The 15,428-nt window shown below is 27.4% G+C and overlaps 1 protein-coding gene across 2 annotated transcripts in view; it reads right to left on the bottom strand.

The window, feature by feature from the left end:
- The window catches only part of LOC142333222 (uncharacterized), a 44,209-nt gene extending 28,871 nt beyond the window's left edge, over positions 1-15,338 (bottom strand). The window contains exons 1-3 of one of the 2 annotated variants that reach the window (XM_075380209.1): positions 15,242-15,338; positions 9,658-10,043; positions 4,210-4,707 (exon numbers count right to left, since the gene is read on the bottom strand). In XM_075380209.1, the coding sequence (XP_075236324.1) occupies positions 4,210-4,707; positions 9,658-10,005 (846 nt within the window). In that variant the 5' untranslated portion in view covers positions 10,006-10,043; positions 15,242-15,338. Of the gene's footprint in view, positions 1-4,209; positions 4,708-9,657; positions 10,044-14,810; positions 15,144-15,241 lie in introns of those variants that run through there. The other variant, XM_075380208.1, reaches the window with a different exon arrangement.
- Between the last annotated feature and the right edge of the window lie 90 nt (positions 15,339-15,428).

Raw genomic sequence — 15,428 nt, 5'->3', positions numbered from 1 at the left:
TATAGGCAATTGGAAATGACATGTAAATGGAATTTTCTCAAATTCATACAATTTTTAAAGTTATCATAAAATGTAAAAAATAAATGCACTTTAAAAATAATTTCAAAACATAATGAAGACTAAAAGTATACATTACAACTGACTAAACTCATTTTATAAGAGATAGATACATGGTTCCTGAGATTATTATGAAATGAGGTGAATTTTATTTTTGTGTCATACATTAAAATTAAGTTAACTATCCAGAAAATAACTTTTATAAGAAAATTTTATTGCACTAGAGTTTTTTAAAGTAGAGAAGTGAAGTTGTTTACATGTTTACGCAAACACTACCTTTCCTCTCTCTCTCTTTCTCTAATAACCAATTAAATCTGCAAATATTTGATAAAATGTAATTTATGTTCATATTACTTTTGAGTTACATGTTACATCAATCTTAAGTCTATTTTACTGGTTTTATGGATTATGCATGAACGTAAAATGTTTTAATGAAACTTGTTCAGTGAACTCATTTTAAATAAACGTAGCCATTTACATGATTGAAATATGCAAAAAGCTGCTACTATTTTTATGCTGAATTATCAGTGAGTGAACCACCTACTGTTGGAGAAAAATAAATTTTTAACATTTGTTTAAGATGTGCAAACAAATGTACAAACAAAAAAAAAAAAAGGTAAAAAATTATACTTGCTATTATTATTTTTTGCTCATGGTATATTTTTAATAAAAAATTACAATAATAATTATTAATAAACATAAAACACTATACATCTTTTAAAGTAACTTTTTTGAAATATCAAACAACAGTTCCTTCCTCTAGCTTGTAAGAACAATTTTTACTTTCCCGCTTATAGCTTTATTGTTGCTGCAGCAACATAACTATAAAAAGAAAATATAGTAATAGGCCAAAATTTTAGATACTGAAGTTTATACAAGTGTTAACATTTCAAAACACCCTTACTCCAAACAACAAAAAAAGTTATAGAAATTTTTGGGTGATGGTATGTATATTCATGTGTTGACCTGTATTAAATAATTAATAATATCTCCACACTGGTTTAATATAAGTTTTTAAAAAATAGCTAAAACATTTTCTATACGTGGTGGGGGGGGGGGGGGAACTGACAACATTAAATTTTGAAAAAATTAAATTGGGAAGGTAATTTTTAATTTTACACTTTTTAGTGGTTATTGTAAATTGAGCTTTAGTATGGTGGCAGTATGACAGTATTTATTAAGTTATTTAAGATTCCAAAGCTTTAAGTCAATCGGATTTAGGGGTGGAAAAATATTTGTGATCAATGGGTTTTTGAAATGAGGCAAAAACTGCATAGAAATGTTAATAAGTTTAGACTTAATAGTTTTTGCCTAATATATATCAAAATCATAATATTTAAAAAAAAAAGGGAAGTTCCATCAGACTTCAAAAAGAGGGTTATAGTCATGATACCAAAGAAAGCAAGAGCAGATAAATGTGAAGAATACAGAACAATTAGCTTAACTAGTCATGCATCAAAAATCTTAACTAGAATTCTGTACAGAAGAATTGAGAGTGGAAGTATTAGGAGACCAATTTGGCTTCAGGAAAAATATAGGGACAAAAGAAGCAATTTTAGTGCTCAAATTAATAGTAGAAGGAAGATTAAAGAAAAACAAACCAACATACTTGGCATTTATTTTATTTAGACAGGGCATTCGGTAACGTAGACAGGAATAAAATGTTCAGCATTTTAAATAATTCGGTTTCTAGTACAGAGATAGAAGACAAATTGCAGTAATAATTAAAGAACATAAGAAAGAAGCTGTAATAAAAATGGGAGTCGGACAAGGATGTTCCCTATTCCCATTACTTTTTAATCTTTACATAGAACTAGCAGTTAATGAAGTTAAAAAACAATTTACATTACAAGGTGAAAAGATAAAGATGCCACGATTTGCAGATATAGTAATTCTAGCTGAGAGTAAAAATAAAGATTTAGAAGAAACAATGAGCGTGGATGAAGTCCTAATCAAGAACTACCGCATGAAAATAAACAAGAAAACGAAAGTAATGAAATGTAGTAGAAATAATATAGATGAACCACTGAATATAAAAATAGGAAAAGAAAAGATTACCAGTAGAAGAATTTTGTTATTATGAGCCTTCATTCAGAAATATAATTTGTTTACATCAAAAATTAATTTAAACGCCAAGAAAACTTTTTTGAAAGTATATGTTTGAAACATAACTTTATATCGAAGTGAAACTTGGACGATTGGAGTACCCGAGAAGAAAAAATTAGAAGCTTTTGAAATGCAATGCTATAGGAGAATGTTAAAAATCAGACAGCTGCATAAAATGACAAATGAAGAGGTGTTGCAACAAACTGATGAAGAAAGAAGCATTTGAAAAAAATATAGTTAAAAGAAGAGACAGACTTATAGGCCACATATTAGGGCATCCTGGAATAGTTGCTTTAATATTGCAGGGGCAGATAGAAGGGAAAAATTATGCAGGCAGGCAACATTTGGAATATGTTAAACAAATTGTTAGGGATGTAGGATGTAGGGGGTATACCAAAATAAAACGACTGGCACTAGATAGGGAATCTTGGAGAGTTGCATCAAACTAGTCAAATGATTGAAGACAAAAAAAAAATCAAAATCCCAAATTGATCTAATTCCAATTTGATCTAATTTTTGATCCCATTAGACAAAGGGAAACCCATATCCTGTACTTTTTTTATAAACTTCAATTTTTTATCCTTATTAAATAAATAAATAATATTGAACTAGAATTAATCTGATAAATAAACCTTTAAGTCCCAAAAAGCAAAAGGGCTGAATAGTATTGGTATTTGAAATTAAAATTTTTATTATCAAGATTAATAATCCACCTAATATTAATATAAACAGCATGGGATGGAATTTTTTAAAAAAAAAGAGCGTCTCATGAGACCTGACTTAAGAATTCTAGAAATCTTTTATAATTTCTGATATTTTATCTATTTTTCAAGCTGTGATAGTTATGAAAAATGTTATATGAGCTAGCTATTGTACAAGTGGGACAAATGGATTCCAAATTGTTTAAACATTTTGAGTTTTTTTTTATAATTATACTTTTAATACAGCACAATTTTTAAGATAAAAAAATTTAATCAAGGGGGTCAAATAGGACCCAAATTTTTTTACTGAACATTTTTTTTATTGTACTATTATAAATATTGCATAATTAATATTTGAAAATTCCATGGCATATTTGAAATAAAAATCTGTCAAGGACAAAGCCATGAAAGTTCTGGCAACCCTTTCCTGGATTTTTCTGTTGTTATTTATTACATACTGTAGATGAATTTTAGTAAATTATCTCATATACAAGAAATAAAATTTAAAATAATCTTTTATGTGATTAACTTCTATTACTGTGAGGAAAACCAAAGTATGAATAATTCATTCATTTAAAATAAAAATTCCTGTAAACTTTTCAAAGAGATAGCTCAAAATTGATTCTGAAACAAGAAAACAAATGTATTATTAAATCAATAAATACAGTTTGAATATTTATTTTTAAAAAAGTATTTAATATTTATGAAGTCCCTGTAGCAAAATTTAGGTAGAGAATCCTCCTGTTACAAATTATATAACTTTTTTCTTTCAATATAAAAATATTAACACTTTCATTAGAAGTATCAACAAAAAAAAAAAAAAAAAATAGATAAATAAAAATGTAGCAAGATTATAAATAAAAAAGTTAATGAATATTTTGAACCAACATTATATAAAACATAAGATGATTATATTCAAATTTCAAGAAATTTAAACTTTTTTGGCATGACTTAATGGCATATACAATTTTATAGTCAATACTTGTTACAATAACTTGAATTTTCCTTAGGTCTAAAAAAAAATTACTAGTTATTTTTTTTTTAATTTCACCTTTGAATAGGTGATCTCAACCAGCATTTATATTTTATAGATGTAACAGAAACCTTTTAAACTGAAGAATATACAAAACCCAATTAAATCTATTTATTTTATTTTACGATAGCAATAGCCACAACATAGCTGACGCCATATATCAGCTGCTGATATATGATGAATTTTTGTAGCACATGTGAAATAATCTATTCCTTAACAAGATTCTAACCTAGAACCTCCAGATGAAAGACAATTATGCATCGATTAAACCATGGAGATAAAAGATAATTAAACTAATTTAATTATACTTACTTTCTTATCGACTGTATTCTCTTTACAAGAATCTTCCTGTTTCGTATATTCAGAACTATCAGATGCCGATGATGAAGATAAAACTATATCTTTAGGTGTATCATGTATTGTACAATAATCCAAAGGCTTAAAACTTTCATGACTATAAATGTTACTTAAGTTTCCATCAATTTTAACGTTAATATTTATATCTCCTCTTTTGTTATCATCATCATTTTCTTCACTGTTATCATCATCATTATCTGATGAAGATAATAATTTTGATGAAAGTATATTATTAATCAGATCTGAATTAATTTCTTCTGTAGATGTTGGTATAATAATACTAGTGTTCCCTTTTGATGAGCAGTTGCTGGCACCAGTACTACTATTAACAATAGTAGATGAATTTAAATCTATTTTACTATTATTAAGTAAAGTTTTTTCTAAATATTGAAGTACATTTTTTTCATAAACATCTGAATCACAGTTTTCTTCATCTGACATCAAATCGTCAATCTGTACATATTACAATAGTAAAACAAATTATCTTTCCTTATACAGTATGAGCAAGTAACAATGTATGCAGAAAAAATATGAACTAAAAACTTCTAAACAAGTACAGACGGGTTGCAAGCATTTATTACAGCTGTGCATGTAATGTATATTAATCATTATTTTCTATTATTAACAATATAACAAATTTTCATTATTATTATAATTATTGTTGTTTGCTCGAACAAACATCAAACTCCCATTTTTGAATTTAATTTTCAGGAAAAATGTTGGTAGAAGTTTTTTTCCACCAAATAAAATTTTATCACTAATAAGAAATAATCTTGAAATTTATTTACATAATTGCATAATATTATAGATATTTTTTATTATACTATCATATTAATATTCTATTATACTATTTTATAGTATTACACATACTTTGTTAAATTTTATAACTAAATAGAATAAAAAAAAATATATAAAAAAACAGTGTACAAAAATTTTAGTAAGAAACATTTTAAAATGACTTCAATTTTTATTTAAACTGTCTTTCTACATTTTCATGAAAAAAAAATTGCATTACTTGAAAAATTTACTACTTCACAAAAATTCACTCACAGAAGATGAACACTAAACTGACACCATCATCACTACTGCTATCTGAAAACAAAATGTTGTTTACATTATCTGATTCTCCCCCCACAAAATAACATCTTCAGTTCCATATGTATTGGTAATGCAATATTTTTTAAATCCTCGTCTAATGTTATCTGGTGTTATCAAGTTACACTACTCAATAATTCATTCACATAATAAGCTCAAGGAAGGCTTTTTTATTCTTCCACTAGGAGTTAGTTGATGACTTGCTTTGCATTCAAAAATTACAATTTTTTTAAGATAATTAGGGTGAGCTGAAAAGTTTCTGACAGACAAAGACGACAACAGTAATTTTTTTGCTTTTATTTTTCAATATAATCTCCACAAAGATTACCACACTTTTCATAACGGTGCTCTAATGCGGTTATATCAACTTTATGAAGAGATTCATTGAACTTCTCAAAGTATCCATTTACAGCATCAATGACTTCCTTGTCGATCTCAAATCGTTAACCACCAAGCCATTTTTTAAATTATGAAAATAGAAAATAGTCACTGGGTGCTAAATCTGGTGAATAAGGCTATTGGAACTTCAGTTTGTTGATTTTAGCCATTACAATGATTGACAAATATGTTGGTGTATTGTCATGGTGAACAAGATTTTTTTCGTTGGATGTGATCATTTTTCTTTTTACTTTGTCGCTCAAATGTAAACAATAATGTAAATTTCATTTACTAAAAACAAAAAAAATTATTCTAAAATTTTGGTTAAACAAAAATTTGAAAAATGCAAATTTTTCTTTGGTCGGAAAGGTCAACTTTTCACTTTTCATTCTGGTTTCTTCACACGTACTTCCATCAGAACTTAAGAGATTAACTGTAAATTTTTAAAAGTATTTTTTGAAGAAAACAGTTAAAAGTCATAATTTTTACAGATTTAATATAAATTTATTGGATAGCTTTTAAAAATGCAGTTTAATGGTTGTTACTTTTTACTACCTAACTACCAATTCTTGGAACTAGATTTAAAAATTTAATGCCTTTTTCAATCTGTGAATGAATTTTGAATCTGTGAATTTGATTTTTCTGTATTTATTTTCAAATTTCTTTCTTTCTCTTGGGATCAGTCCTTCATAAATTTATTCACTTTCATTTAGCTATATACGGATTCCCAGGAGGTGTTAATAGTTCTATAAATATTAGATTTACTGAATTATTTTTTTATTAGACAATATGTTAAACAGTTTATCGTGAACAAAATGACACAACATTAATTTAATTCAGTCGATAAACAGCTTAGGTATGGTTGAAATTATTAAAATTCAATTTTCCTTATCTGTACGTTGCAATCTCTTCAACTAGTGAACAGTAAGCAATCCCCCTATGACACAGTGTGTTGAGGATGATATAATATGACATGTAAATGAGATGCAGTCTTGTAAAGACTGAGGTCGACCATTCCTGAGATGTGTGGTTAATTGAACCCCAACCACCAGTATTCACATCCATAACATAAAAGCAACTAACTTTTACTAAGATTCAAATCTCAGAACCTTCGACTTAAAAAATCAGCTGTTAACAACTGATTAGTGACGATGAGTTAACACCCATTTGCCCACCAGCCTGGTGGGCAAGTTGTTAAAATGGATGCAAAAATTATGCAGTTAAACAATTTTGTGCTTCTCTTCACTAACTAACAACAGAAATTATTATTATTTCAATATAACGGAAAAGAAAGTGAAAACAGGCACAAAATTATCAGAGTGCATAATATTTTTGATAGATTTAAAAATTTTCAGCCTAAGCTGAATAACCAATTTGAACCATATCAACTGATTTGAACTAATGAGGTTAAGCATTTTTTTATACACAATAAGAGAGTTAACATAAATCAATAAAACTAACATTTACGAAACTGTTAAGATTAAAAAACTTTAATGGTCATCATTTAAAAATTTATTTATATTGCAGATGTTGTTGTGTACATGTATTCTGAAATATCTCAATCCATTTTTAACAGATAGAACATTTGTCTTCATAAATGCTTTTGTTCATTTTTACATCGAACCAGTCACTTAATTTTGGCCAACACTTGGGCGCCTTGAGAGATCCCATGAACTCCTTATTTATTTTCTCATTTAAGAAAATTTTTCTCTTCTGACAAATACACACTCTTGATAAAAAAATCACTTCAATAGAAAAAAAAAAACTAACAACAAATTCTATTCAAAATGAAATCAGTTCAATGAATATCTTCTATGAAACCAACAAAAATCCATACAAATTAGATTTTTTCCTATGGAACTGGTTTTTTTTTTGTATAATATTTGGGTTGTCCTGAAATGATTCTTTTTACTTCCTTGTACAAAGTAAAGAAGTACTGTGATCACAAAAATTTCGGTTTTCAGATTTCAACAGAAATATCCATTTTGACCATCCATGAATCCATTTTGACTAGTTTCAGCGTGACATCTGTACATACGTATGTAACTTGCATAACTCAAAAACGATTAACCAGAGAATGTTGAGCTTTTGGATTTAGGACTGTTGTAACATCTAGTTGTGCACCTTCCCTTTTGATTGCAACCAACTGAACCAAAAACTCTCAAAATCCAAAAAAAAATTGGTTTTTGAACTTTACTGCAAATGAGACCTCATTGAGAGATTTTCAATGATATATCATAATTTTCATTGGTTCCTGAGTTATAGCTAAATAAAATTTTAATTAATGATATATTTGGATCTTACAAGGGGAAGGCTTGAATCAGACTTAATCAACTTTTTTTTTAACTTTTTTTTTAATTTAGATAAATTGATTAATTAATAAAATTAACCTCTGACTGTAAAAAAAAAAATTATGATAATAATTCAATAATAATAATAAAAAAAGAAAATATGAACAACATATCAGAAGTTATTAATGAAATAAAATTTTATGTACTTTTCATTTTAAAAAAATGTGTATATGTAATTTAATAAGCATACAAGGAAGTCATGTGGTGTCCACACCAGATTTTTTTAAATTTGTTAGGGATTGGAAAGGCTGTTGGATTGCTTTTCTAAAAATTTGTTAAACATGTTTACCTCCCTATTAAAAATTATAACCTTCATAAAAATAATGATTCATTGAAAAAAAGTTTTTTTTGAAAGCTTATTGTAAAGGTTGTTGAAAATGATCTTGTGTCGTGGCAAATTGAAAAAAAATTATTTCTGTTTACCAAAATTTTTTGTTTGAAGGGAATATTGCATTTCCGGAGAATTGTTTTGGTAAAGAGTTCCATCCATTCAACAACTACAATGAAACCTCTCAATATTTTTGATTAATTTAGTTTTTTTTTTTTTGTAAATAAATTGTTTATTTTGATTATCCTTTGCATGGAAATACTTTTTTCTTACAATTTTTTTGATAATAAATCTGAAACCAATGTTTTCATAAAGAAGGGATTCTTCTGTAAGGAAAAGTAAATTTCCTTGAAATAATTTTTAACGGGAGATTGTGAAATTTTAATTTTGAGTTTTTATGCTTTCTGGTAAAATTTACCACATAATAAAATTTTTCTAGGTAAAATATTAAAGGGTTCAATTTTTTTTTTTGCCTTTATGTTAAAAATATTATTTTGTTACAAAATACAATGAAATATATAATACGTAGCTAAAATTACCTGAAAGGTTAATATATTTTATTAAGTAATTATTTAAATAAAGATATGATTTGTAAAATATATTTGAATATCATAATTATCATTAAAAAAGTAAAAAATAATCTTGTTATAAAAAAATGTTTTAGCATTTTTAATTAAAACTTTCAGTACTCTGTTATAAATAAAAACCATTTTCCAAAACTTCCCACTACAAAAATTACACTCAATGAATGAAATTAAAATCTGGATGGAAAGCTTGTCAAAAACATTTATTCTACAATAAACAAAACAAAATAATACTCATCCAAAACTATCAAAAAACATAATTCCTTACAAAAAAGCAGTCTAATCTTATTATCATAAAAAGCATTAATTAAATTTCCTCCTATTAAAAAAAGGCACTATAATAAGAGCTTTTGCCACCCAAAATGCCTCCAGTAAACAAATAATCTATTAAAATAAAAATTTAGAATGAGTATGATGACCCAAATTATAAAAAATTAGTTTATTTGGTGATTATAGCAGATTAAATCAATAACAATGTATCTTTGCAAACTTCAATTTGCTGGTCTTTCACAACAGACATAACTTTTACATAGAAAATAATAAAATTTGGGAAACCTTTTGAACTGGAGGTAAATGACACCCGTCAGTGTGCTATCAATTTGCCACAAACAAATATGCTTGCGCCTTCCATATAATGGTAAGATAAAAAAAAAATGTTGTAACTTACACTGTCATAGACGTCATCACCATCATCATCATTGTCATCATTATTATCACCACTGTTGTCATCATCATCATCACAGTTGTCATTATTGTCATCATCATTATCAACATTGTCGTCGTCATCATCATCATCACAGTCGTCATCATTATCATCGCTGTTGTCATTATCATGATGAAAATCTTTACATTTATTATCAATATATGCTATTGTTGTATCGGTGGTTAATTCCTTTTTCTTTGTTTCCAACTGTGATAAATAAAGCAATGTTTTTTCTTCATATCCATCAGTATCTGAACTACTGTCAAACAAATCCTCACTCCTAGCACTATCCTGCTGCTGACTGTTTGTCATTGTATTGTTAAAAATGCATTCTGATATTTATTACACACCTGAAAGACAACAGAAATCCCACTTGTAATAATTAATAATAACTGTATGTTAAAATTACTTTGAGATTTCATTCGAAATCAGAATTTTTTTGACAAATTATGAGCAATAAATAAATCTGAACAATAAATAAACTTCCAAACTATAATGTAGAAATGAAAATTTTATTACTAGGAAAAATAAAAACACATTTATAAATTCAAAAATATAAACAAGTGAATAAATTAAACATTTAACATTTTTTAAATATTGATCTACATGATTCATATTTACAGGCACCAAAACAATGAACTGACAACTTATTTTTTAATCTTTTAAAACAGTTTCAACTTTTTGAGGGAACCCCAAGAGATAATGATATATTTCAGACACAGTACACATAAACATAATAAATATTTAATAAAGATAAACTTACATTTTGATACAAGTACAAGATAATATGGTTCGATTTTGTTACAAATTATATCATTTGATCACCCCCAAGAAAATTTGTTATCTAATAAAACCACCAGAAATTTCACTTTATGGAAAATAGAAATAATACTGTTATACTTAATGGAAATTTTATCCAGAGTTTAGCAATAGTTACATCTACCTATATTCCAATAGATTCTCTTGATAACAGTAGAGTAAGGTTAAGTGCCAAAGTTATTTCAATTTTATAAATATCAAATAAACATTATTTTAAGCAATAATATTCTTGACTGAAATAATTTTTTTAAACAAGCTTAGTAATAAAATTGAAAAAAGTATTGGTATTATTTTGATAGCTTGTACTATGAAAAAAATTTTCTTAAATCAGATTATAATTAAATAAAATAAACTAATTTCAATTAAAAAATGTTTAAAAAAGAATTTTATAGAATAAAAAACTTCAACTCCACTAATACTTATATAGATGTAACATTCCTAATTACATGGTTAGAATTCCCATTAATGATAACAATAGTATTTCTATTGCCTTAAGAGAAATTTCAGGCATTTTCTGTTTTTTCCCCAATGTTTTTTTTTTTTATGTTATGTATAATGTATTAGTAATTGCTCATGTTTAAACATGTCTGGTTACCTAGTACAACATTGCACAATATTACTAGACATTGGTATCGCTGCCTGTAATCTGTCTCCATCTACTTATTGCGGTGTGAAGATGTTTAGTCTGAGAAATTGATTCAAAAGAGAAAGGTGTTGAATTTTTGTAACCGAAAGGGATTCTTCATAACCCTTGGCATTGCAGTAACGGGCATGAGATGATATTACATCTATCTGATAAAAATGATAGATGGACGTGTAGCAAAACTGGTTGCAGGACTGAAATCGGTCTCAGAAAGAATACTTGGTTACAGAGAAGTAAATTAACATTTGAAATTATCATTTTATTTATTTCTTAATGGACTAAACAATACACAACCACCACTTACTGTAAAGAAGAATTAGGGATAGGTTTTGATGCTGTGACTGACTGGAAGAACTACCTGCACAAAGTGTGTGCAGACAGTTTAATACAGAATCTGGTAATAACAGGTGGTCCAAACACAACAGTTGGAATAGATGAATCCTGTTTCTCCAGATGCAGATACAATGTTGGATGGATTTATCCATAGCAATGGGAGTTCAGTGGGATTTGTTGAGAAACTGAAGTGTTTTTGTGCGTGGTTCCTGATCATACGGTAGACTCACTGTTAAAAGTAATTTGTGAATATATTGGACAAGGCACAACAATCATATCAGATATGTGGGCATCTTATCAAGGTATTATGAATATTTTGAAGATGAATTTTCAGCACCTTAGAGAATTTTGTGCAGTGTAGAGAATTTTGTGTATCTGCAGGTGGGGGGCTCACACCCCACAAGTGGAATCAATGTGGTCTTCCGCCAAATTATGAAATAGAAAGGCACTAATAGGATAATGTTAGATTCTTATCTATGTGAGTTTATGTGGAGATGTCATCGGGGAAATGATTTTTTTGAGCAATTACTACAAGATATAAATGCTTTTTGGCCTACCAGTATAATAAGTGTGTGGTAAGAGTATTATAATTATAAGTGTTTGGACTCCCAACTATAATAAGTGTCATATACTTTTTTAATGACTCTAAAAACAGTATTGTTATACATTTTTTACAAGTAAAACATCTAATTTTAAAATGTCAATAATGAAATGAAATAAAATAGCGTAGAACAATTGCTTTATTAAAAACTTATTACATCTGATAACATTTAATTTTTAATGTCAATATAACAATTATTTTCTTAATGAGTTTAAATAGTTATTCTTAAAAAAAAATCTGTTGTGGGGGAGAAACAGAAGAGACCTGAAATTTTTGGATGTTTTATTAAACAATAAATTCTCTTTGAATTATCACATTGATTTCATTTACAAAATAATCAAACCGTATATGTTGCTTTAAACTGTATTAATAAAAAAAACTAAGCTTGTCATTATTATTTATTATGACTTACGCATATATTGCCATCTAAGGTACATAATTTCTTTGGGTTCCCTAAAAAATCAGAACAAATTTTCAAGGTATAAAAATATCAGGGCTGTTAGATCATGGTTTGCTGTCATAACTAAGAATCATGTACACCAATATATAGAAAATTAAAAATTTTAATTTATTCATATGTGTTACACATATGAATATTCAATCTTTGATAAATAAAATAACAAGTCACAAACTTAAAAAAAAAAAAAATCAATATCCACCTCAGTCAAACTGGTAACAGCTAATTAGATTACAGTCAGCATAGCTAAAGCTGTAACAGATAGCATCAAACAACCCAAGAGTCGCTGGAAAACAATAAAAAGTATAATAATTGTGGCTGAGAAAGCAATTTAAAAAGCTGGTTACCGTGGGGGGAATAGTCTTCCAAATTGGCTACTTCATCAGTCAGCAGACAGTAATATTAACAGCGATGTCAATTTTTCCACCTTGAACTGGCCGACAGGTCTGGGCTGAAACTGGTAGTTCATTGGTGGATCTATTTGACTTCAAAATGGGGACTCTCCTGTTTGTGGTAGATACATCCTACCAAACCAGATTACAGAACTGTTTTCGGGTAACTTGACACAATATTTCAGCTTGCCAAAAAGGATTGTTTATTAAAATGTTACAATTTAATACATTACAAAACCATTTAAAACAGTCTTCCCACAAATTTATTTAAAAGATTTTCTTTTACAGGAACAATCTTTCTTTGTTGAAAAATTTTTAATACAATTTTAAAAATTAAAAAAATATCCCTTAATTTTCTGCTTCTCTGTTCAATATGTATATTCATATTATGTACTCAAATAATTTTAATTAAAGCTGTCTGAAATGTGAATTATTTTGTAGTTATTTTTACACTTAGTATCTTGATGTATTTAACTAAAGATATTGTACATGTATTTGTACATACTATGAATTGTAATACTGTACATTTATTTACTCTTGCTTCTATAAAATCTTTTTGAAGTTCAAAACTGTTTTTTTTTTTAGTATCTACCTTACTTTTTCTTATAAAAAATGCATCATCATAATGTGGTAGCTCTTTTCTTTCAACAATTTCCTTTACATTTAGATGATGCTGAATTGGTTCCTTTTTCAGATCAATGATTCTATTAATGTACCTAAACTTAACTTTCATCTGGTGTATATACATTGTTAAGTACACTTTTTAAGTGCTTTCGTAAACAGTAATTATTACAGCAGTCCTCTTCCTAAGTGTGACATCCATTATTAAAAATGTTTTACTTGCAAAAAAAATATTTAAAAAAACATAGAAAGGAATCTGATAAAATAACTGGAAAAAATAACTGAGCACTTTCTGATCTATGAACTAACCTCTCGAAACTTTGTAAATATTACCAGCTATATTTGGTGGGAAAGAACTGAAAACGGGTTGGCCAGTTATGAAATACAAAAATACTATAAATGTTTCAATACTGTATGATTGCTTCCCAGAGTTATTTGTGTAACAGAATTGTTCTCTAATATTTGGTTACATTATTGTTGATTTATTACTGAATGGGGCCATCAAAAATAACTGCCAAGAAAGACATGCATATTGTTACAACAATGGTCATATAAAAAATAAGTGATAATTCCACAGTATATGTTAATAAAAGCTTATGTACAAAGCAAAGAAATAATGATGGACATATAGCAGGTAAATTCTGAGGAATTTGCAAACAAAAAAAAAAGAATCCTTACTGCAGATTAATTTTGACAAATCTAACATTTATTCCATTTTTTATGTAAAATACTACCACTGTAAAAGAATATTTGAATTAGCTGGAATTCCAAAGTCAACCTCGGCTACTGGTTAGTGGTTCCAAAGAGAGAGATATATGTACAAAATAGCAAAAGAATATGGGAAAGTGCAAAAAAATTAAACAATCAGCACTAAGTACAGCACAGTACCACAAACTTGATTTTTATTTAGAGCATTACAAGAGTAGAAAAGCATTGCAGACACTTTCATAGCGTTTCTCAGTGCTAAGAAAGATTTCTGATCTTCGTCAACAATAATCCACAATAAATGTCATAAAACAATTTAATTACACATGTAACTCACAGAAGCACAATATTCACACAAAATTATTTTTTTTAAAGAACTACTGTTTTGAAAGTATCAAATTTTCATAAATTAACTGAAGTAAAGCAACAAATCAAGTTAATGTAATTTGTTGGCAGTCTAATAATTACGGACATATTCAGAATTAATAAACTATTCCAAACTTTCTGTATTATCTTAAATAAATAAACAATAATCCAATAATATACCTTAACACAAGTCCAAACAGTAAACCACAAAACATCTCACCACTTTTAGGTTAACTGACATAAACAGTTCACTTAAATATACATTTAATTATAATCTGATTTACTAAAAACAAAACGTTAAATTAAAATTAATGAAATGGTATAAATCTATAAAAGACGAATCTCATTTAAGTTTGTTGTACCTAACCTCATTTTTACAATCAAAACAATGTGGCCCACAATCAACTGATTTAATTCGTTAAAAAAAAAAAAAATTCTAAAAATATCAAGCGCGCAATATTGACGTAACTATGCGGACTCAAGAACCATACATTTGAAATGTAAAATGTTCATTACTATCTAATTCCTTTAAACTATTCAAGTTCATAGACACTGTATGTGATAAAACCAACGGCTAAACCATTAAGATAAAATCATATAAGACTAATTACCATTTTAAGATTTTGTTGAAAAATTCAATACCCGACAGCTAATTAAACAAACAACATACTCTGACGATTAAAAATACGTTGAATGTTTTAACCTAATAAATTAGTTTATAATATTGTAACCTACCCTGCAGTTCAAGTACGACACTAAAAACATTCTATTAAATTATATACCTTTGAATCAACCAAT

Source organism: Lycorma delicatula, chromosome 12, assembly GCF_047948215.1.
Source record: "Lycorma delicatula isolate Av1 chromosome 12, ASM4794821v1, whole genome shotgun sequence".
Taxonomy (NCBI): Eukaryota; Metazoa; Arthropoda; class Insecta; order Hemiptera; family Fulgoridae; genus Lycorma; species Lycorma delicatula.
This window is presented reverse-complemented; position numbering and strand designations above follow the sequence as displayed.